Below are 22,191 nucleotides of genomic sequence, written 5' to 3' on the forward strand. Positions count from 1 at the left end.
TGCTCTCAATTTTTTTTTTTTTACAGCGATATGATACTGTTCGATCAGAGCTTTTGAAAAATTTGTGCCAGATAGTACAGGGAAATAGAAAAAGAAACCCCTGTGGACTGCCTTTTTGTCACGTGTATTTCAGAGATTACGAAAAAAGGAATGGCTGTCTGCATTAAGACGGAAGAAAAGCTCTCTCTGGCTAAAGGAATGAAGAATTCCGTTCGGTGAAAGATGTAGCGGCTGAACACGTTCGGCAAGGCAGGGTTCTCATTACCGGGTAAAGAAAGAGAGAGAGGGAGAGAGAGAGAAAAGAGAGAGAGAGAAGGCTCTACCAGGGGCCACCCTGCTCAACAGCGACAGGTTAGTGAAGCCGCCGCCCCCACACAGCAGAGTTCCCAGGGCGAAGTGCCCACAAAATCAGACACAGGGCAGCAGGATGGGCGGGACGGGGGGGGCAGGCAGGCAGGCAGGACGGGGGAGACAGGGAAGCCTCAGACGGATCCTCACGCTGCACCTTCCGAATTCCTCAGCCCTGCAGTGTCAATGCGCGGTGAGACTCTGTTTACCTCATACCGAGCGTTCCCTGGGGTGGCTCCTCCACCCCCTCAGACTCTCAACACACACAAAAAAAAACACACACACTCAGTCTCGGTGTCGGGAAGGGGGGTCGGTATGGGAAAAGATGCAACTCACCCTCCAGCTTCTGCCATAACACGCACTCGTATCATAATGCGTTTTAATACTAATGTATTCAGATGTGTTACAAAAAGCCCTCTTGAAAAAGCATGTTAGTCTGTATACACAAGTGTTATACACCTGACACAATTACATAGGTGCCTTTGATCAACTGAAAGAATTCCTTTCCTTCTCTCTTCAGTTCCTTACATGTTTTTTTTTCTGGTAGTTCTCAGGGATTTAAAACCTTACTAACCCCAGCCTTGTTTGAATATTTGTTTAGACTTTTTAATGTGCCAGCACTGTGATTTCCCACCAACAATTAAACCCAATAGTAATGAACCCAGTCCTGTGTCGGAATCCATCAGCATTTCATAAGGCAGGCTAAATGGCGCCCCCTATTGGTTTCTTAAATATAAAAATATTTCTAAATATTTCTATGAATTCAAATTTAAAAAAAAAATAAAAAATAGAATTTCAGCTTTCTTCATTTTTTTAGTCAATGGAACTTGAATGCAAAACAAAAAAAAAATCTTTTAGTCTATTTAATGCAAACTTCAATTTATTTGTGAATACTCCTCACATAGATCATTTCCAAAGACATAAAAAAGATAAGTTCAGTTCAACCTTCACATCGCCAGAAATATATATTTTTAAAAAAACTACAACTGCATTTTTAATAATAATACAAATAAACTTCATTTTTCCCCCCACAGCAGAAAAAATAAAAGATGCAACACAGGAAGGTAGAAAAGGTCCTTCATGTCAGTTCCAGTCCAGAGATCCACACTCAAGGGCTTAACGTACTGTCTGCTTGAGGCAGACCTGTACAGTCCGTCTCTAATACAGCTGAACACCTGTTTAAGGGTGGCACTCCAGACGTGTTGAGAGGTTGTAACAGGGTCCTTCACACCGAATGTAAACTTTACACTTGACAGAAATTCACCTCCATAGTGGCCAGTGTCCGTTTCTCCCAGACGAGCTAGAAGACCAGTTTAGAGTTCAGTTCAGTCTTCCTGTCGACTAGGAATATAGTAATGTTCTTCAGTCAGGCAAAGACTGAAACGCACAGTCACACACGCACATGTTCTTTCACACACACACACACACACACGCACGCACACGCTCACACACTTCCCTTTCAGTATTCACAGCTCCTCGAAGAACGCCACTCTGGATTTGGTGCTCTGTAGGGTGAGCTGTGAAAACAAACAAACAAACAAAATTTAAAAAGTATTGGACATCAAAACCCAAGAGAAGAGAGACCCAGAACAAGGACCCTGGGAAATTCACCAGCAGCTCAGACCCCACTAAACGCTCATTTAACAGGGCTGATATTTTACCCGCGTCCGAGCTCCTCGCTAGCTCTGCTCTAAAAGAATATTTGCTGTGCAAACGCTGATAAAACATTGACCCTGCTCTCCTTTTTCCTCTGACAGGGGGTTGATAGCAGGGGTGTCCAGTCATATCCAAAAAAACGCCGGTATGGGTGCAGGTTTCGGTTTTAGCCAAGCACCGAGACACCGCATTCAACAGAATAACTAACCGCGGGGTCTTCAGTCAATCTTGAAAAGCAGATTCAGGTGTCAGAGTGCTGGGTTAAGACAAAAGCCTGCACCCACACCGGCCCTTTTCTGAGGGGTGAAGCGAGATCGGCCGTTTTTCAGCCCAAATTAGCGCTAAGGGTTATCCTTCAGCCTGTCAGCCCAGAAAAAAGGCGGGAAAAGGAGGGTCTCACATCGCTGATCAAAGCCATCTTTGGATCCGTCACACAGCAAACCCGGGATTAATAAACAGCAACGTCAGGAGGGCCGTATCATTTTGTCCGAGCTGCAGCATCAATATTTAACAGAACACCTCTGTCAGCTTTTTATTTAGCAAAACCCCACACCCGCCCTGGCCTGCGTTTGGTGTTCCAGAACCCAGGCCCGGATTCTGTTGGTTGTCTGATACTCTAGAATGCTCCGAGTGGGAATGGTGTGGCCTGGTGGAAGCAGTCCAGTTTGTTTCTAAATGACTAACAGAGCTTGGGAGTGAAAGACTTGTATCTCAGTCCTCCGCGCCGGTGGCGGACGTCCCTTTCCCACAGCTCACACGCGCGGGCGAGCGCAGTCACGCCCGCCGCGGGAAAAGCCGCTAACTCTCTGAAAAGGGGCCCGCGGCTGGGAAGCGGACCGGCAGCGGCACCGGCGAATAAAACGGAAGAGCAAACAAAGAGAAATGGAAAACAAAATTATTTGCACTAAATCAACTGTGGGCTTCGCGTGGGGCTGAGGGACCCCAGGCCAATCAAAACGCACCATGTGTGCACGGGGGATGGGGGTGAGGGGGGGTTTGTGGGGCAGGGGGGGGAGATGGGGATCTCTGAAGCTTCTGTTTACCAATCTTCTTCAATTTCATGCTCGGCGGGAACCCAGAACCAGGATGCGGGGGGGTTGTGGAGGCTTGGGGGGGGGGGGTATTACTACAGCAACCCCCCTGAGTTCCCCCCCACTCCCCAAGGCACAAACTGAGTCCCCAGGTACTTAGATAGATAATCGCCTGTCGTTTGCCTCTAAACCGGAACATGGGCTACCGGGAATCAAAATGGAGGAAGAGCCCTCCCCTGTGACAACATTTTCCTTTTTTCCCCATCTTCTCCACCTGGCTGATCAATTTCTATCCCGGCCCAGTGAAAATGCCATTTGTTGATAATCATGGGTATTACGTGGCACACCGGGTGACACAGCAATCATCAAGGGTGATACATTTGTAGCAGTCAGTTCACAATCTTACCATACCTCAAGGAAATTATGTGGACAGAAATCACAGGTCCCCCCCCAAACCACATTCCTTCAGTGTTTAAAAAGGGCGAACAAACAACGTCCAGCATGGCAATCAAACGGCCAGAAAATCTGCCCTGTCCAAACCTCGCCATCCGCAAATGAGCTTTTTCGGACGGAGGAGGAGGAGGAAAATTTAACGTGTTTAAATTCGCTGTGGGTCTCTCAACAATCCACGCCGTTTCACTTTCAATTTAGAGAGACGGAGACGGCGTTGTGTGCAGAAATCTCCTCCTTTGAGGGTCGGGCGCATAGCAAACACTGCCAGAAGCTGATAGGCTTTCAGCGCTGCCCTCTGTAGACTCTGCAGACCGTCTTTTACCGGCAAAACTCGCTGTGAGACAGACAGCCAGGTAAATACACACGGCCCTCCTCAGTCCATTCTCCCTCGCTGTGAGACAGACAGCCAGGCAAATACACACGGCCCTCCTCCATTCTCCATTAAATATTTCTGCTGCAGCACCGTGCTGGTCCGCTGTCTGAGGCAGAGGAACACGTTCACATTTCTAACCATATAATAAAAACAAAAAAATATACTTTTTTTTGCCCCAACTATGTTGTTTTATTTTTGTTATTTTTTATGTATTTATTTTTCTAATAGGGCACTTGATATGGGGCTGAACATATCCAATTCCCACTCTAATTTGGAATGTGCAATTATTGTAGGTATAGGTGTGGTGTGGGTGTAGGTACGAGTGTCGGTGTGGGTGTAGATGTGGGTGTAGGTATGAGTGTCGGTGTGGGTGTAGGTATGAGTGTGCGCATAGGTGTGGGTGTGGGTGTAGGTATGAGTGTCGCTGTGAGGATAGGCGTGGGTGTGACTTTAAAACTCAACGTCTGTGACAGGGCTTCCCCTCTCTGCTGTAAGGGGACGTGTCTAAGGCTGAGGGTCTCCCGGCTCACTCTTCAAGCTCCAGTGAGCTCTCACCCCTGCCATCAATCTTCCCAGGCTCGACCCGAAAAGCCACGACTGCATACTGAGCCCCCGGGCCCCCCCCCCAGCCCCCTCCAACCCCCCACCACCCCCCCACCAGACCACGTACGGCCCCAAAACACCCTGTCTGATGGGCAGGGCAGGGGGCGGGGCTTGCGTCCCGGTCTCCTCGGACGGGCAATCAATCATCCCCCACACGCTCGCACCCCTCCTCCCCCTTCCCCCCCAGTCCAATTAAACAAACACATTTTACTCGGCCTCTCTGAGGAGGCCTGAGCGCTCCCATCCATTCTGATGACTGATCCTCCTCGGGACGAAATCAATTAGCGCCATTTCGGCAAGGGCGCGGCTCGGGCGCTGGACGTGATTTACGCGGCCGCCGCGGCGTCGTCGCCGCTGATTTACGCCACACCCGTCCGTTTATGACATCAGCGAAACGGGCCGGTTGCGGGGTTTTTTTTTTTTCCGGCGAAGGCGCGAGCACGGAGAGGGGCGAGCGAGTAAGAACTCGCTAATTTCGTCTGGAGAAAACAAACGAAAGGGGAAAATAAATACTCCCCCCCCCGCGCCGTGGACCGGTACCCCGATCGATCCGGCGGCGTTAAACAACGGCTCGCTGAGCCGTCGGCTTTTACGGGCGGCTCCGAGGAATTCCTCGGCGCAACGCTGCGATTCTCGCGCCCGGTTCAATCGAGCTCCTGTGATATACGTTCCGAGAGGCAAGACTCGTTCGACAGCATCACTGGGAAAGACGTTTTGTTTGCGTTAACGGAAACACTCGTTTTGATCGTTTCGATTGAACCTCTCTCAGCGCGGTTCGGTACTAAAAACAATGACGAACACCCGATTTTACGGCTGGAGATTTGTTGTTGCGCGGCGAAAACGATCCATAGTCTAGAGCCGGATTAATTAAGCACCGCTGGTGCGTGGCAGTTTAACGTTCCGTGCCCCTCCATCGATACCTCCATTAGCGTACGAGCCCGGCCCGCGTGCTAATGTTCGAGCTACACAAGACCGCCTTGACTCCGCGTGGCTGCCCGGCTGACATGACTTAAGCAGACAGCCAGAAAATTAAGCAGGCCTTCGACTCGACACGCCGCGGAAGTTTTGTCAGCAAAACGCGTCCGTCCCGCTCATTCCGTACCGCATGAACTTCAGAAAGCGAACGTATCTGAACCGGAGCGGACCTGAACGCTAAGATCGGATGCGAACAACTGCGACGCTTCGCCGCCGCAAGCGGTTCGGCGTGAAAAGTTTCCACCCTACGCCGCGTCGCGGTCACGGCTCGTCGGAAGCGAGGCCGTCTGCTACGCGGTCTGGTCGAGCGCGTTCGAAAAAGAAGCTCTTGAAAGCAGCTATTTGACTCTACAAAGCTCTCTCAGCCTGCGGCTATACTACAATGCTCTACAGCTGCCATTATGGGGGGGGGGCGTTTTCTAGCAGAGGAGAAACATTAGAAAGCCAGCTGGAGCACTACACTGAGCCAAGGCCTGCTCATTAAGGGTTTCACTGGGCTAAGATGAAGGGATGCGGGAAAAGAGGCCTGTCTATTTGTGTAGCTTTAGGACGAAACGTACCATACGGGCAACATTTTCTACTGTTGCACAAGAACGCTCGATGTACGCTTTGGTGTACAGGCACAACCAATCGACTGAAAAATAGATAATCTAAGCCTCTGGCTATTAGGTTTTGGACCACGCAAAAATCCTACTTTTGGCAAACAGGCCAAAATTAGACCGGCATGCATAACTGAGTCATTCACCCTACATCATTGCTATTTGACATTTTGAATATAGACACAAAGAGTTTCCCCCCCCCCCCCATTACATATTGACATTTAACAACATTTACCATAACATTTATCTACAACCCAGCATTAGCATAATAGAGATTCAGAGATACAAACCTCACTGTAACGGACAGGACAGTTAACCCAACGCATATGAAACCAGAACAATACATACATAATCGCCATTTCATTATCGCTTATGTGAAAAGGAGTGTCTCAAATAAAAATGAGTAACACCGTAAACAATCAAAGTTTAAAAACAGTGACGTGGGAATCAGCGGCATTTGATAAAGAAGGAAGAGAACAAAACCGATCTGCAGAAATCAAAGATAGCCAGTCACTGAAAAAAAGATTTAGTATTTTTCAAAAAGCACTTAAAAATGAGGTTGCGCTAATTCTGTCGCTATAATCCTTCATTTTAAAACATACGGTACCCATAAGGTAAGCATACGATTCCAGTCAATAACAAAAAAAAAAAAGATTTTAATTTTGAAAATTTTGTGTATTTTCATGTGACTTTCAAAGCTGCAAACACTTTGAATTTCTGAGCGAACCTCCACTCCCAATGCGTCTGCGCCTCAGAGGTCGTGCAGCACAAACGCGCTTCGGCGTCACGCTCTGGCTACATTTCCGCGAGCCCGTTTTCCGGAACGTTCCGCGGAAGGCGCACCTTTTTGAAGTTGCTCTGCTTGCTGGTGCCCTTCTCGGCGTTCTCGTTGTGCAGCAGGTCCAGCGCCGTCTCCCGCTCCCGCAGCTTCAGCGACTCGATCTCCGTCTTCAGCTCGTTCAGCTGCTCCTGCAGGTGCTTGCTCTTCTCCATGTACTCCACCCTGCGCGGGAGAGAGAGCGAGAGAGGGGCCACAGCACGCCCGTCAGAACCACAGGACGACATCTACAAGGACAAGAACGCTTCCTACTTACTACTAAGACAACAGCCTACAGCAGGGGTCCTCAGTCCGTTCCAGGAAGGGCCAGTGTGGGTCCAGGTTTTTGTTCCAACCAAGCAGTTTCACCCCTGGTTTTACTAATCAAGGCAATTAGCAAAAACTCTAGCGGTTGATCAGCAGAAGCAGGTGTGTTACTGCTTGGTTCAAACAAAAACCGGCACCCAACCCGGCCCTTTCTGGATGAGATCGAAGATCCCTGGTCTACAGTAAGAATGGGGCTGTATTAAATGGGATTGAATCGGCAAAGACTTCATCATAAAGGCAGGTGTACAAAATGCAATACTTTGCAGTCTGGTTAAAAGAGTTCCTATGCCAGTACAAACTGTTCCCCTCTACAAGGGAGTTCTTGCAGAGGGGAAGCACTGTAGAGTCCACTATCATGGTTTAATACAGTGGAACTGAACCATGGAATATATCTTTGGATATAATCGGCAGATTTTTTTATCTTAATCTGCATCGAAAGTGAAATTCTTTACCCGCTGTAGACCTGTGCTGTAACCCGTAAACAGATTCATGACAGCAAGGGAAAGGTCTCTTTTTCTCCTTGTGAACTGCCGACATGAATCTCATATTTTTTTTTGTCAATGATAAAAGCTGCCACCCGCTAAGCAGTATGAAAACACTCTGTCCTTCCCCGATTCGTTGGACTTGCAGGAATAACATTTCAGGTCCTTCACCTCGTATACCCCAGGCAGTGCAGGGGGGGGGTAGAGAAACAGGAGGAGGATTCAATCATTGAGTGGTTGATTTTTTTTCTACTGAGAGGAACAAACCCTGGACCTGAAGGCTGTCCTCAAACATACTTCTCCTTCTCGATCTCCATAGAAAGCCTTTTCATGTCCGTGTCTTTGAAGTCGAAGGAGAGGTTCTCCGCGCTGAAGCTGAAGTTGGGCACCTCAGGCGGCACGGCGTTGGCTGATAAACTGGTCGGCTGTCGAGACAACGGGACACAAACAGTTTGGAGTCAGCACACAGTCCGCTAGCAGAGGACGGGGACAAAATGGACGCCTTCCAAGTCCTACCAGGCTGTGAGAGTCTATGGAAGCCAGGGCTATAAATCAAGCCAAACGCATCGCATTGGCAAGCGCCAACCATGCTTGAAATGAGCTCTTAAAATGCATTTCCAATTTGAGTCTCACGCACTGATGCTGATGCAAATTCAAGTTTACATTACCTCCATTATTTAGATACCTGAAGATGTTTGGTTCTTGTTTGCGGTACAACACCTATTTTCACAAACTTTTGAAACTATTTCATTCCTGTTTTCATACTGGATAAAATATTGTGAGCGTCCACACACTGATTTATTTATGGTAGAAAGGCACGATCATAAAGCTGTACAACAACTGTGGAATCAAGCTTTACATTATGCTAACCCAGGTACCGATATCCACATTTTAACTGCTTTCATTCACTTTCAAACAGATCCCTTTCATTGCTGTTTCCCAGGTCTCCAGACCACGGGGGCGGGGCAAGCCAGCCCTGACCCAGTTCCTCACACACAGGCCCGCCCGGACCGCGCCCCTGCAGTCGCCGTGGGTTACCGTGTAGGCGGACTTGCTGGTGATCTCCAGAAGTTTGGTCTTGGCCCGGCGCTCCGACTCCCTTGCCTCCTGCAGGTCCTGCTTCAGCTGCTCCGCCTCCTTCGCCCTGGGCAAAGAAAACACAGCGTGACATCATCGGTCGGTGGGAGGGGCCTCACCTCACCGGGGTGCCACCCGTCCCCCCCCCACTGCCAGAGAGGCAAGTTTGGGATGACTCACGGAAGCCCAGAGAGGAACAACTGTCGCCCCCGTTCCGTTACTTCACCCCACGGTGCCAGCTAACAACAGTGAGCTCTCCGGGCATGTAAACATCAGGTGAGAAAGCCTCATAAATGGGTTTTCCGGCACAAGAATGTTTTCATTCCAATACTATAAAATAGTTCTGTTCTGCACAGACACCCTTCGGTGATACTGAATATAAACTGACACACACACAAACAAATAAATGAAATGCTACTATGCCTTTGTATTTTATCTGCCTTTATATACAAAAGTAAAATCGGTCAATATTTTCCATTAACGAATACTGTTTTAGTTTCCATCTGTTCACATCAAAATATTTTATGAACATATTACTGGTATTATGTATCCTTAATGTATGCTTAATAAAAAGCTTAATATATGCTACTGACTCAAAATGTACAGCTAGGCATAAATTCTGTATTTTAATTGGCCAGCGATTTCTAATATTGTGCAGGGGATAATGCAGAAGCTGTGGGGTAAAAGCAGCTGAGATCTCACCGTGGGGCAGATTGCTCAAAACTAAATTAATTAATATTGAAATTCACAGATCATGTAGGACAACCCATTTGTTGGCTGATCGCAATATTCCAAAGGGGTAATGCTATTAAAAAACATAAATACTGCATTTTGACAGAAGGATTAAGTTTCATTTACATGTTCTTTTTGCCTGGCTTAATTCAATGACAAGGCTGAGAAAAACTTAATTGATTTTTTTGTATCATGGTTTCCTTCCATGACTTGTTGTGTATGACCATATAATATAATGCTCCAAAAAACATTACACCACACTATTTACTGATAAAAATACTTTACTGGGGGTGATATGCTTAATTTGGACTTAATTATTTTGGCTCACAGTATGAGCATAGAATCCTCATTCACCATAAGGTCGGATTCAAACCTGCAACCTTCTGGTTTTAAATCCTACTTCTCAGGATGTATGTGATGGGGAAAAAGGATTTCGACAAACACCTGGATCAAACATTCCGCACTCTATGCTTAAAAATAAAAAATGAAAGTTCTGTCTCCCTACGGCTGACGTTAAGATATTCCAATGACGCACCTCCTGAAAATGAATTAAAACACAAGACCAAGTGCAATACCGTAGCGACAGACGTTCCGTACTGCAACACAGCACCGGGAACTCCCGTTAGTTAAGAAGCAGAGAGGACGGAAAGGAACACAGAGTTGAGCATCTTGAGCCAGGATGGGCGCCTGCAGGGCCTCCACCTCCTCCTCCTCCTCCTCCTCTCTACCTCCTCTCGGACTCCTCGGCCATCTGGAGGGCCAGCATCTCGGCCTCCAGCACCTTCTGCTCCATCAGCCGCCTCTCCTCCTCGCCGCGGATGGCCGTCACCTTGATGCGCTGCATCTCCTGCTCCGCCTCCGCTGCCTTCTGGGCCAGCAGCTTGGCCTCCTCCTCCGCGATCTGCGCCTTCTCCGCCAGGAGGTCCGCCGTCTCCTCAGAGCGCATCTGGGTCGGGGGGGGGGGAGGAGGCGGGTCAGCCTCATTTCAGCAGCCAGGTGAAAGGCACACCACAAGAAGGAGAACTACACTCTCGTCTCTGCTACTCATTTTTCTGCCTAAGACTTCCTAAGACTTGACAAGAAGTTCTTGCAGTCGTTACTGAAACGTAAAAGTTTTTTTCTTGCCAATTTGAACTTGTGAACTGTACTTCTGGAGTGACATTTGTGCTGCCAGCACCCACCACAAGGGGCAGTGCAGCTGAAGTATGTAATGCAGCCCCCAAACACTTGTCAGCTAATGGCTACAAGTTTTATACTAATGCAGCCACACAGGACTGCAGAGGGGAGGAATGTGTGAACAATGACCCAATGTAGCCAGTTACAGCAGGGCAGAGATAACTGGGAAAGGGGGTGGAGTTATAGGGACGCAGGGGGCGTGGCTAACCAGGGCGTCGTTGGCCATCTGGGCCTCGTCCTGCAGCTGCATCAGCCTCCTCTCCAGCTCGTCCCGCGCTCTCTCCGCATCCTCACGGAGGTGCTTCTCCCGCACCAGCCGCTGCCTCTCCACCTGAGCGGGGGGGATGGGCGGGGAGAGAGAGAGACAGAGAGAGAGAGAGAGAGACCAGAGAGAGTGAGAGAGAGGGAGAGAGAGAGACAGAGAGTGAGAGTGAGAGAGACAGACAGAGACAGAGAGCGAGAGAGGGAGAGAGACAGAGAGAGAGAGGGAGAGAAATAGGGACAGAGAGAGAGGGGTTGACAGAGACAGAGACCAACAATGAGAGACAGAAGGACAGAAAGAGATAAGAGATAAACAGAGCAACAGATTGATAGAGAGAGAAACAGAGACAGAGCATATGAAACGGAAGTCAGACACAAGTGGACACAGGGAGGTCCCGCAGGCAAGCGCTTCAGGTCAGCTTCAGTTCTGACTTCCTAACACCGACTTCCTCCCCGTCTTCAGCCCATACAGCCCCCCCCCCTCAACAACAACAACAAGCCACCTGCAGCTCCTCCTGGAGCCGCTGGCAGTAGAACACTTCTGAGCGCGTGCAAATCACTGTCACCGCGCTCCACAGACGCGCTCACAACACAGAGGATATAGAGCCGTCACCCCCTCCGACTGTCGGGAAGAAATACGGCTTCGCAGACAGAGCCCGGGCGAAGACTGCCGGTGATAAACGCGTGGGCGTGCGTCACCCGCCATTTTGTCTTCCGGAGGTCAACAACAGAAAGGGAAACGAAGATGATTGTCACACACGCCGCGCTGCCACCAGAGTTAACAAAAGAAAACTTGGCTTATCGCGCTTTTTTCCAAGGACACCCCTCCTTTCATAGATCGTTTCCTTGCAGCTTCCGACTGATAAAGTTTATTTTTCAATAAAGTTTACACGATAAAAGTGGCAAATAAAATTCATAAATCTACTCGACGCGATTGAGGACTGGTATGCTGTATATAAGCACTTGGAGCACTCATGACCGACAGTTGGGCTGGGAATCGAACCCACAACCTTTGCGTCGCAGGTCCAGAACCCTGACCGTTACACTGCGGTTCCGCCCCCCCTGCCCTCACCTGCTTGCGGGCCTTCTCCTCGCGGGCCTGGGACTTCATCTGCTGCACCTCCAGAGAGTCCACCCGCCGCCGCCGCATGAACAGGTCGTGGTTCCCGATGCACAGCTGGAGAATCTGCACGTGCAGCGGGGAGAGAGAGGGCGGGGCTGGGAACGTGCGTGGTCACACACACGCACACACACGTACAGAAACACACACAGACACACGCGCACACACAGAGACACACACACACACCTACGTACAGACACACACACACACACACACACGAACGCACATAGAGACAAACACACACACGCACGCACACGCACATGTACAGAAACACACACACACACACACACGCACAGAGAGACAAACACACACACATGCGCACACACAGAGACACACACACACACACCTACGTACAGACACACACACACACACACACACACACGTACAGAACCACACACACATGCACACAAACACACACAAGCATGCACACACACACTCTCTCTCTCTCTCTCTCTCTCTCTCTCACACACACACACACACAAGCATGCACACACACACTCACATACTTACAGAGACACACACACTCTCTCTCTCACACACACACACACACACACATGCACACACACACTCACATACTTACAGAGACACACACACTCTCTCTCTCTCTCTCTCACACACACACACACACCCAAACGGACTAACCCCCAACCCGGCGGCGAGCGGTCTGCAGTGTGTGTGACACGCCACAGCGTCCACGAGGCTCGTATTCCATTCAGCCAGACCGTCCACGCCACACAGCATTCATCCTCCCGCTCTCTTATTAACTCTAAATATCTGTCAACGAGTCCATTAAGCCGGACCCGCCATGGGGAGCATCTTCTCCCCCAAGCTATATCCCGGGGTCACAGTTCAGCCTTTGTTTGAGTTCGGCTTTCTGCCTTGTGCTGTTCCTGGCCAGCACTGCCTTTCAATTATCTAATTTTAATTATGCGCTAAATTTGCATGCGGCGCACTCATAAAGCGTTTCGGAGAAGGGGTGCCGATTTAAGACCCAGCTGCTCCTACTACCTGCGAAGCAAAAGCGATCCAAGACTTGCAAAGCATCTCAGTAGGAGTGCTAACCCAGGATCAGGATTCTGCTAGTCGTTTGCTAGCCGTATGCATTATGAGCCGAGAGCAAAAGCCGATGCTAGATTAGCACTCAACAATATGGGGCTCAGACCTTTTTAATCCCCTCAGGACTTCATTCAGTCATTCATAATGTCGTCATTCACAATGTCTCCTAACTGGGTAAACCAGAAGAAACCACTACTCACCAGCTTGTTGACTCTGAGTTTTGAGGAGTTGAACTTGAAAACATCTGTCTTTTTGTCCACAGGCTTAATGGCAAACTGGCAAAGGGAAGCAATAAGATATAGAGACCAGTCAGTGTTGGCGTTCTGCTGACTGACAGACCGATGCAGTGGGAGGAGGTGGTTTTGGGAGGGGGGGGGGGGGTTTTTGGGTGGTATAAGGGGACACAGCGCAAGCGTACCTCTTTGTCGCTGTAGGAGATGTTGCGGATTTCATTCCAGGGGAAGGAGATTTTGGGGGTGAGCCTGTTTTCGGGGTCGTATATATGCAGGCCCAAGGCGTCCACCCCTAGCAGGAGGTCCGTTCCTTTTTTGTTCTGGGCGGGGAATAATGTGATTGACACGTGAGACAGCCACACTCCGCGCACACACACATACACACACACCCGTTCTCAGCGCGCTTAGTCCACGACACACGCAAGGGCCCAGGAACTGCCGCAGTTTTCGCTTCGAGCTCGACGTTCAGCGGCTTGCCAGAACAATTCATCGCGTGCGCTTAACAAGAGAACTGGCAACTCAGCCTCCACTGCAGAAGCTAGTGCGCAGCTCATTTAGCATCTGCCAAGTCGCATCAACACCATATAAATCATAAAGGTAATCTAATCTATGGTACTTTAATGCACAATAAAAACACATCATTGCGATAGCTTTCTTTTATGCATATGCTTTATTTAGTATTAAACCAAAAGCTGCATCAGCCGACACTGTTTGTTACTTCCGTTACAGGTGTAGGAGGGTATAATAAGGCACCGCTGCCTGAAAGGATTTAGGCAGCAAAAAGGGGACATTTTAGCAGGCGAGCAAAAGCGGGCTTGGAGTGAGAGTAATAGCGCTGAGCGGCGTATTAGCATGACGTCTCCCCCCCATGATGGCTGTTTACAGAGAAAAATGTTCCCAGCCTCCCCGTTCCCATTACTCCGCCCGGACACCACGGTGAGAAATCCCCCTCCGCCTTTCGCCTTGGCTTGGCGAAGGCGCTAAAAAAAAAAAGAGAGAGTTTCTTACCCTAATGAAAAAGTAGTTAATGCCGTACATCTCCAGGTCCTGGGCTATCTTCAAGTACTCCGTCTCCGCTTCGTCCCTGATAAGAGAGGAGAGTTAAACAGAGAGCGGGGGGGGGGGAGGGGGGGCTGCGAGTCAGGTTCCGCCCTCTCCTCGACGCCTCATTTGCAAACGGCTGAATTTCGGAGGCAGCGGTGCGAGGTGCCCTCCTCCTCGCCGCGCTAAGTTCCTGTCGGGCGCACCTTTCACAGGTCGAGCGTTTAACAACGTTAGGAGACAGATTCGGACTGTTAAACTCCGCCGACAGGAAAACACTTTCCTCCTCGCTGAAGCTAATCAAAGCGTGCTAATGATCCCCCCGAAGCCAGCTTTCTCTTGCGCTAAGAGAGGAGGTCGCTGAAGTTAAGAGATGTGCAATAAACAAAAGTCTCGCCTAGTCTTTTTCCCCGTGCTTCGATGCGGAGAGACCGATGGATCAGGGGTGGGCCGTCTTCAAATGAAATATTAACGATGATTTATTTTTGCTTCGTTGCTAAAACGCTCTCCTGAAACTCACTGAGCTCACAATAAACCTCTAAAAAGGAGAAGAATTTAAAAAACTGCAACAGCAACGACGGAGTCAAACAGTTCATCCACGATCGCGGAATGCAGTCTGCCGTTTGTAAAACAAGAAAAACGCTATCGATTGTTGCTGTGGACTTGGCCACCTCCGCCAGGAGCTCTAGATAACTGACACTGATTTTCACGCCCGATACCCGTGCTGCTGCTCAGATAGGCCCTGTCACTTTGTCTTGCGCCGAACTCTGCCTGCAGAACATCCTTATCGCGCTAGACGTCCATCTTGTGACTGAGGTTATCACGCCCAAGAAGTTAAGCGGTTTTCTCTTTGAGAACCGCGCCGGAGAGCCGGAAGCCGTTAACTCACTGTCTCCCTGACAACTGGAGGTCAACGGATATCGGACTAAATATCGCAGGGCTATTTTTAATTTAAAATGGCCATGCATCTATGTATGCATCTACGAACCTAACATTTTAAAATGCGTAGGCTATGGTGCATAATTTAATGGAGAATGACACCTCTTGGAAAGTACTGGGGATAGATGTGAACATCCAATGTAAAATACTGCAGTGCTGGAACAGGCACAATTCACGGTACATTTCTATGCTCACTACATTTTATCTCGTTTTATTTTAGTTCATTATGCTTGGAACACACTTTGAGTTGCATTTTAATGTAAGAAAGGTGCTATATAAATAAAGCTATTATCATCATTAATGCACTGACTGTGAAATTTTCAGCGAGATTAATGTCATGGTGGAGGTGTGAAAATAGAGGGCGGGGATTACAGATTACCCATGATGCCTCGCTCACACCCCTCAGGAGTGCGAGGAGTCAAACTCGCAGGCCTGATAAACTGTGACCTGCCGTTGCCATGGCGGCGTGGAACAGCGGGGGGGGTCTCTACCTCGTTCGTCCCCTGTGCTCCGCGTAGCATGCAGTGATCCTCTCTTCCCACATCTCCGCAGTCATCTGGTACAGGTGTATCACCTGCAAACAGACGCACGCAGCCTTCGTCTGTGACGAACGAGTCACGAGCAGATCCTCGCCTTCCCTCTGCCGCAAATCTCTGCATTCGCTGGCTTAGGAAGAGACCTCCCTTTACCCCCGGGGGTTAACTTACAGGATGCGGTTCAGCCATCTCAGGATGAAAATAGATCTTTTACTTCACTGGAAGACAGGACCTTGTTTTTTTTTTTTTTTTTTGTGTTTGTTTTTTTTACTTCCTGAACAGCCACTCACTCCAGTAGCGGTTTTGAAATGAGGGACAATGCGAAGGCCACTCACCCTCTTGGGCAGCAGCTCTTCCTGAGCCAGAAAGCCCGGTTTATGAACGTTGTGGTCGTAGTCTCCGTACTGCAAAAAGAAAAGGAAGAAGAAGAAAAAGCAGGATACGGGAGATTAGCTTAGAAGCTTGAATACGCCTTGCACGATACATTCATTTTGGGGCACTTACAATTTGCCCACAAGAGTTTACAGTGCCACACAATAAAAAGTCTAGTTGGGGCTGGAAATTCGACTGCATAATTTCTCTGCATTTTATCCTTTCATAGAGGTCCCCTATGTATCATAATTCAGAAAAAACCAGGACTGTATTAGGGGGTGGTGATCAATTATTCCACATTGGTTTGACCTTAAAAGGGGGTGAAAATCAGGATTTAATACGTCGGGTCTAACCTTTAGAATCATTGGTATTCATGTTTCTGACTTTCTTTTCCTGAATCAAACCAGATATTTCAGGGCAAAGCACTGTCCTCAATCTACCCATGTGTCCTGGAGGCAGAGCTGTGCAGTTTCAACGTTCCATAAATCATCTGGATGGCTATCCTGTGCCCATTCCCACATGTACATCCATCCACATGCAATATGGATCTATGGATCAGCACAGGTCCTTTTTCACAGAAACCGAGAACATATGTTTCAGTTCCAGAACAGCGGCTTCAGTTCAGAAAGAATGAAGAGAAAAAGAAAAACGAGAAGTCACGGGTTCAGAAAACTGAACAAAACAGTAACTGAAAATGTATGCAATGCCACGTTTCTATGTTCAGTTCCCTGTAAATATGAGCAAGAAACTTGGTTCTGATTTTTATTTTTTATTTGTTTGGCCACAACAAGTCTTTCATGTCCAAAGATCAGCAAAAATGTTGTGGATAGAAATGGTAACGCCTTCCTAAATTCACTAAAATAAATATATTTTTCATTTTAAACACATTTATCGTCATTTATTGGAAAGGTTTGTCAACTGAGCACTCGATCCAAGATGATCCCATGGCCCATGGGATCTGCAAATGCAGAGCCATCTCTGTGAAGGCGTGTTAGCTAAGGATTGGGGATATGCTGTGGGGGGGGGGGGGGGGGTTGGAGGCCCTTCCTGCACAGCAAAATAAACTCTGAGATGTTTTAGTACATGCCAACCCTGCATCATTATCATTTCCAATAGGGCGTGAGAAAACATTCCCAAGATATCAAAGAGGTTCCCAGTACTTCATAAATCAAGAACAGGATTATTTGCTCATCACATAAAATGTGTGCTCGGAATAGCAGTGACAAGGAGCAAACATGAAAATCAAACTGAATTCATCTTTTAATTGCACTCCTCCTTAAAATTCCCTTCACGAGCACCTGTACGTTTGAATAAATGTTCATCGGCTGATGCCGGTTCTGCTACAGAACTTAAACTAAAAATAAAAATAATTGCGTGTGTGTACATGTGTGCACGTGTGTGTGTGTGTGTGCACGCATGAGTGCGTGTGTGTGCGCGTTTGTTTTTTTACTGTGGATCAGCCACGAGTTTCGGAGTTGAGAGAAAAATAGGCAATGCAGATTCTTTTTGGGAATTGGTGGGATGCTGGGAACGGTTTTGGGAGCGGACGGACAGACAGACGGCCAGCTGCTAACCGTCCCTGGGTACGGCCGATCCGGACGGCTTAGCCTGGGCCTCCCTCTCTCAGCACCGGAGGCCTGGAGCTGGCAGCCGACCAGCGCTTTGAAATGGCCGCCGCTGGCAATTTTCAGGCTTAACAACTCAACAAACGGACCGAGGACTTCCGGAACACGATTTATGGGGGCAGCGTTAACGACAAAGACAAAGTCACTGATGGAGGAGAGTCACTGGCGGTATACCGTTACCAGGAGACCCATACCGCGAAAATGCATCGTAACTTTACTCAGCCAATATTCGCGTGTTTGTTCATTTCGGGAATCAATACCGGGAAAAGCTGGCAAGAGGGGTTTTAGATTTGTTCGTTTTTTTTTTTGATGGAGGGGCCAGAACACTTCTTCAGGCAAGCCTTGTGGACAAACAGACCCTGCAGCCTTGTGTGATCCCTGGGTAGCTTGTATTACTGTTCAAGTAGTTTCAGATTAAACACAATTAAACTGTGTTTGACGTTATAAAATCATTATTGTTCAGAGAAACCCTAATCCAATGAGAAAAAGAGCACACACAGACAAGGACACACACGCGCACGCAAACACACGTGCACAAAGACATACACAAGGACACACGCTCGCAAGCAAACCAAAGTACCGCCGTCCTTGCCAACAGCCAACCAATCAGATTTTGAGGCTAAAATCCTGCACATTCGCGTTAAGCGGACTTGTAATTTCGCTCACGTCTGTACACCCACCCCCTCCTCCATTCCTCCCTCCCTCCCTCCCCCTCCGCCCGCGGGAGGAGTGGTCGTCTCCGTCTCCTCTGTACCTTCACCCACAGGAGGTGTATCACAGCAGCTGCTGTCTGCGGCTTCCTGTCAGCTTCGAGGAGAAAAGGCCCCTCTGCATGCAAAGCAGACGCCACGTTCCAGGAGCTAGTTCCCCCGTCTCCGTCCGTCTCCTTCGCCCGCATCTGTCCTGTCCTGTCCTCCCTCCCTCCCTCTCTCTTCTGACCCCTTCTCTCACTTTGCACATTCTTTCCCCAGCTTTTCCCTCCTTTTTTTCTCTCTCCAATCTTATAACCACTCATCCACCCATGATCTTTAAGGTCTCCTTGCTTTCTTCTCTTCATTTTTACACACCCTCTCTCACACACTCTCTCACATAAACACGCACACGCACACACACACACACACACACACACACACACAGCTCCACATCTCTTTTCTCTCCGGCTCTCTCATGCATCTCATCTCCCTCTCTCTCTCTTCCTCCCTCTCATCCCCTCACTCTCATCCTTCTCTCTCTCTCTGTTATATTCATCCTTCACCCTCTCCACCCATTTGTCAGGGAACACAAAATCACTTTGTTCTCTAAGCCGAATAGCCGGGGTACAGCAGCGGTCCTCTGAAGCCCCCCCTGGCCAATCGCACAGTTCCACTGACAGGGGGAGCCCCAACAGCCTGGCGTTACAGTCCGCCATTTCTGGAGAGCGAGCCAATCGATTCAGATAAAAAAGCCTCCGTGGTCGAGCACTGCGCCGTGATATCTGGTCAGGCTTAATCGATCCGAAGGGGGGGGGGGGCCCAAAAGTGATTAGCGGCTCGCGCGGAGGAAACCCGCTGCGCCGCCAAGGCCTGTAAATTGGCGCCGGACGAGATCCGCGCGTTCAGCTGGGGCCCCGAGATAATCGGGCGGATTTTCGGGGCCTGGCTGTCAATCAAGCTGCCATCTGCTTTTTTTTTCCTTTTTTTTCCCCCCCCCAGAGATAACTCCTGGATTGGTGTCAGAATCGCGGCTCTGTGAGCCGTGGACAGCGCCGTAGCCTGCGAAGCGGGACTCCTCACGCGTAAAATAAGCGCCGTCCTTCACGTGAAGCGCAGTCTCTCGAAACGGGCAGGAATCGAGACCTTTTTACCGAGGGTGGGATGGGCACAGGTGCAAGTTGCCCGTGAGCACTGAGCTGGGATCAGTTTAGAATTTTCTTCATAATATGCTAGGTTAGGATTTGGATGGAGTTAGCTGACCCCAAGACAATGCTTAGGGGCAACTTCTCCATGGAATAGTGGGATACAAACCTTAGCCTGCACGGCGTAGGAAGCTAGCAGGACGGATGCTTCGGGGGGGCAGTAGATCTCTTCTTCTAGAATCTTCTTTTTTACCTGTAAGGAAATGGAAAGGGGAGAGGAAAGAGAGTGAGCTCCACAGGCTGCTAACCCGACCACATCGCACCTTCAAAGCGACGTGGAGACGTTCGAGCTGCTCTGTATTCCCTCCGGAGTTCGAGTTCCACTCTCACGTTCAGGCTTCAGTGAGCTTCACGGGCCAGCACAGAACTCATTTTGCGCCAGAGTGTAAATTTTTTTTTTTATTAAGGAAAAAAGTCACCCCCACGAACGGGCTTCTCCACGCAAGACCTTCAAGCGCACCGGAGACAGAGGAGGAGGAGGAGGAGCAGGAGGAGGAGGAGGAGCAGGAGGAAAAGACGAGCCGGGAAGACAGAGAGGAAGCGCTTAAGAATCAGAACACGGTTCCCCGCGCGTTACGCGCCTCCCTGGCGTATCCGTGACGCGCGGGAGAAGACTGATGAACGAGCCGCCAGGTGATTAATCTGCTCGTCCGCGGCTTCGCGGAGTCATCGCCGCCATCGGGGATGGATTTATGGACGCATTTCCCCAACCGTCCCCAACCGTTAACGCGGTTCTTTACGACGCGGCGCTCGGGAAGCGTGGGGGGGGGAGGGCGCGGGCTTTGACGGGCCGCGCGGGCCGTGGGGGCCGCGGGTGTACGAGCGCAGAAAAAGCGGGGACGTCCGAAACGGCCCGGAGCTCAAGGCCGGCCTGTTGTCACTGGTCACCCGTGCGTTTTTGGTGGATGGAAACAGGGCCAAAAGGCACAGAAGCATCGGTCGCAGGGGCTAGAGCTAATACAGACTCAAGTGCGCCACCTGGAGGAGACTCAGTTCACTGAGTTCGCCCAAACTGCCACTTTTCTGGAAGCCAAGGCCATAGGTGGGACTCATAATGCCCTACAAACAAGCAGACAGGTAACCGCTCTTTGAACCCCACACAAGCTGCATTTCCACAGCCCTAAAGCAGTGTGGTAGTGTACAGGACAGATGCAGTGACTACAGAAAGCCAATTTTGGCAAACTGAAAAACACGGTGCGGGCGTCGCCCCCCCTCTCATTGGGTTCCAGGACACTCGTCACTAACGCACTGTGCAGAGCCGCTGGTGGGGTCACTCCATCGCCATGCCAACGCGAGCGCCGCCACACGCCGAGCCGTGTCCGTCTTTACCCGGCGACCGCTACAACCGCAGCCCCTGGCAACCGGGCTCTCAGCGAGTAACCAAGGGCACAAAACGGGGTCCCGAAACACACAAAGGGGACACCAGCGGGGAGCGAGCCGAATCGATCGCCACCGCTCCGCTATTTTTACTTCTGAGCGCTTTCATAATGAAAACATTTTCTCGACCAGCCTCGAAAGACCCATTTAAGAACCAAAAATACAGCAGTGAATACAGATGAGCTGCTAAGCAAGGGTGCTTTACTCTTAAAAATATTTAAAATTTGGGGAAATTGACACTTAAAATTTCTAATGAAAATAAAGCGCACTCAGATTGCAACGGAAACACATTATTATTCTACTAATAGAAAATGGCTTCAAGCTGAAATCCAGTAGCGACACGAAAAAAGAATGTTACTGAGTGAGCGGGTCTGAGCATGACACATACATGGGTAGGTGAGAGAGGCTGTATTGGGTAAATAGTGACAAAACAGGAAAGTTAATTAGAGGGTAATAACCTACTGCAACAACAATAGTTAGTGATATGCAGAACTTCATAAGAGATCTATTGTAAGCTTTGTCAAAGGCCCACCTGACTCATCCTTCACCAAATCGTTTATTTTCCATGGTGCTTCAACGTTGTCGTTACTGCAGTATAGCAATAATAAGCAAGTATTCATTTTTGCTACATGATTATGCCATTTACACTGCAATACACATATTTACGTTTTACCACAAAAAAAAAAAAGATCTAGCTAGACCAGACATCCACAAACAACGGGTCCATTTGTTCCTCAAGGGAGTTTAAAAAGGACGCCGCAAAATGCCTGACATGCGTACATGTGCAACGGTGAATTGTAGACAAGAACCCCGCTGCGAAGTGCCCCGAAAAAACTGGCGACTGAGCGGATCTGTAGGGCGCTTTTCGAGTCTCGGGGATTAGCGACAAACAAAGGAGGCATCTAAAACTGCTGAGCAAGTCAGGGTGATTCGCCTGGTGTAAAAATACGCCTGTATCACTGAGAAAAGCCTCGCGAAGACGCCGCATCGTAGCCATTTCGGATCTGCTTATAAGTCTCAAAAATACGCTCATTACACAGTCTGAACAGATGTACACACTTCACCACCTTCCGTCTACCGAGTGGGCA

General features: G+C 49.2%; 1 protein-coding gene across 2 annotated transcripts in view; it reads right to left on the reverse strand.

Annotated features, from left to right (window-relative positions):
• Positions 1–1,210: 1,210 nt before the first annotated feature.
• nf2a (NF2, moesin-ezrin-radixin like (MERLIN) tumor suppressor a) overlaps positions 1,211–22,191 on the reverse strand; it is a 33,010-nt gene continuing 12,029 nt past the window's right edge. Inside the window, exons 4-16 of one of the 2 annotated variants that reach the window (XM_064353633.1) lie at positions 19,836–19,919; positions 16,171–16,239; positions 15,791–15,873; positions 14,328–14,403; positions 13,505–13,639; positions 13,287–13,361; positions 11,983–12,096; positions 10,858–10,980; positions 10,202–10,419; positions 8,703–8,808; positions 7,962–8,089; positions 6,882–7,041; positions 1,211–1,865 (exon numbers count right to left, since the gene is read on the reverse strand). In XM_064353633.1, the coding sequence (XP_064209703.1) occupies positions 1,815–1,865; positions 6,882–7,041; positions 7,962–8,089; positions 8,703–8,808; positions 10,202–10,419; positions 10,858–10,980; positions 11,983–12,096; positions 13,287–13,361; positions 13,505–13,639; positions 14,328–14,403; positions 15,791–15,873; positions 16,171–16,239; positions 19,836–19,919 (1,422 nt within the window). In that variant the 3' untranslated portion in view covers positions 1,211–1,814. Of the gene's footprint in view, positions 1,866–6,881; positions 7,042–7,931; positions 8,090–8,702; positions 8,809–10,201; positions 10,420–10,857; positions 10,981–11,982; positions 12,097–13,286; positions 13,362–13,504; positions 13,640–14,327; positions 14,404–15,790; positions 15,874–16,170; positions 16,240–19,835; positions 19,920–22,191 lie in introns of those variants that run through there. The other variant, XM_064353634.1, reaches the window with a different exon arrangement.

The sequence above is a fragment of the Anguilla rostrata genome, chromosome 10 (genome assembly GCF_018555375.3).
Source record: "Anguilla rostrata isolate EN2019 chromosome 10, ASM1855537v3, whole genome shotgun sequence".
Taxonomy (NCBI): domain Eukaryota; kingdom Metazoa; phylum Chordata; class Actinopteri; order Anguilliformes; family Anguillidae; genus Anguilla; species Anguilla rostrata.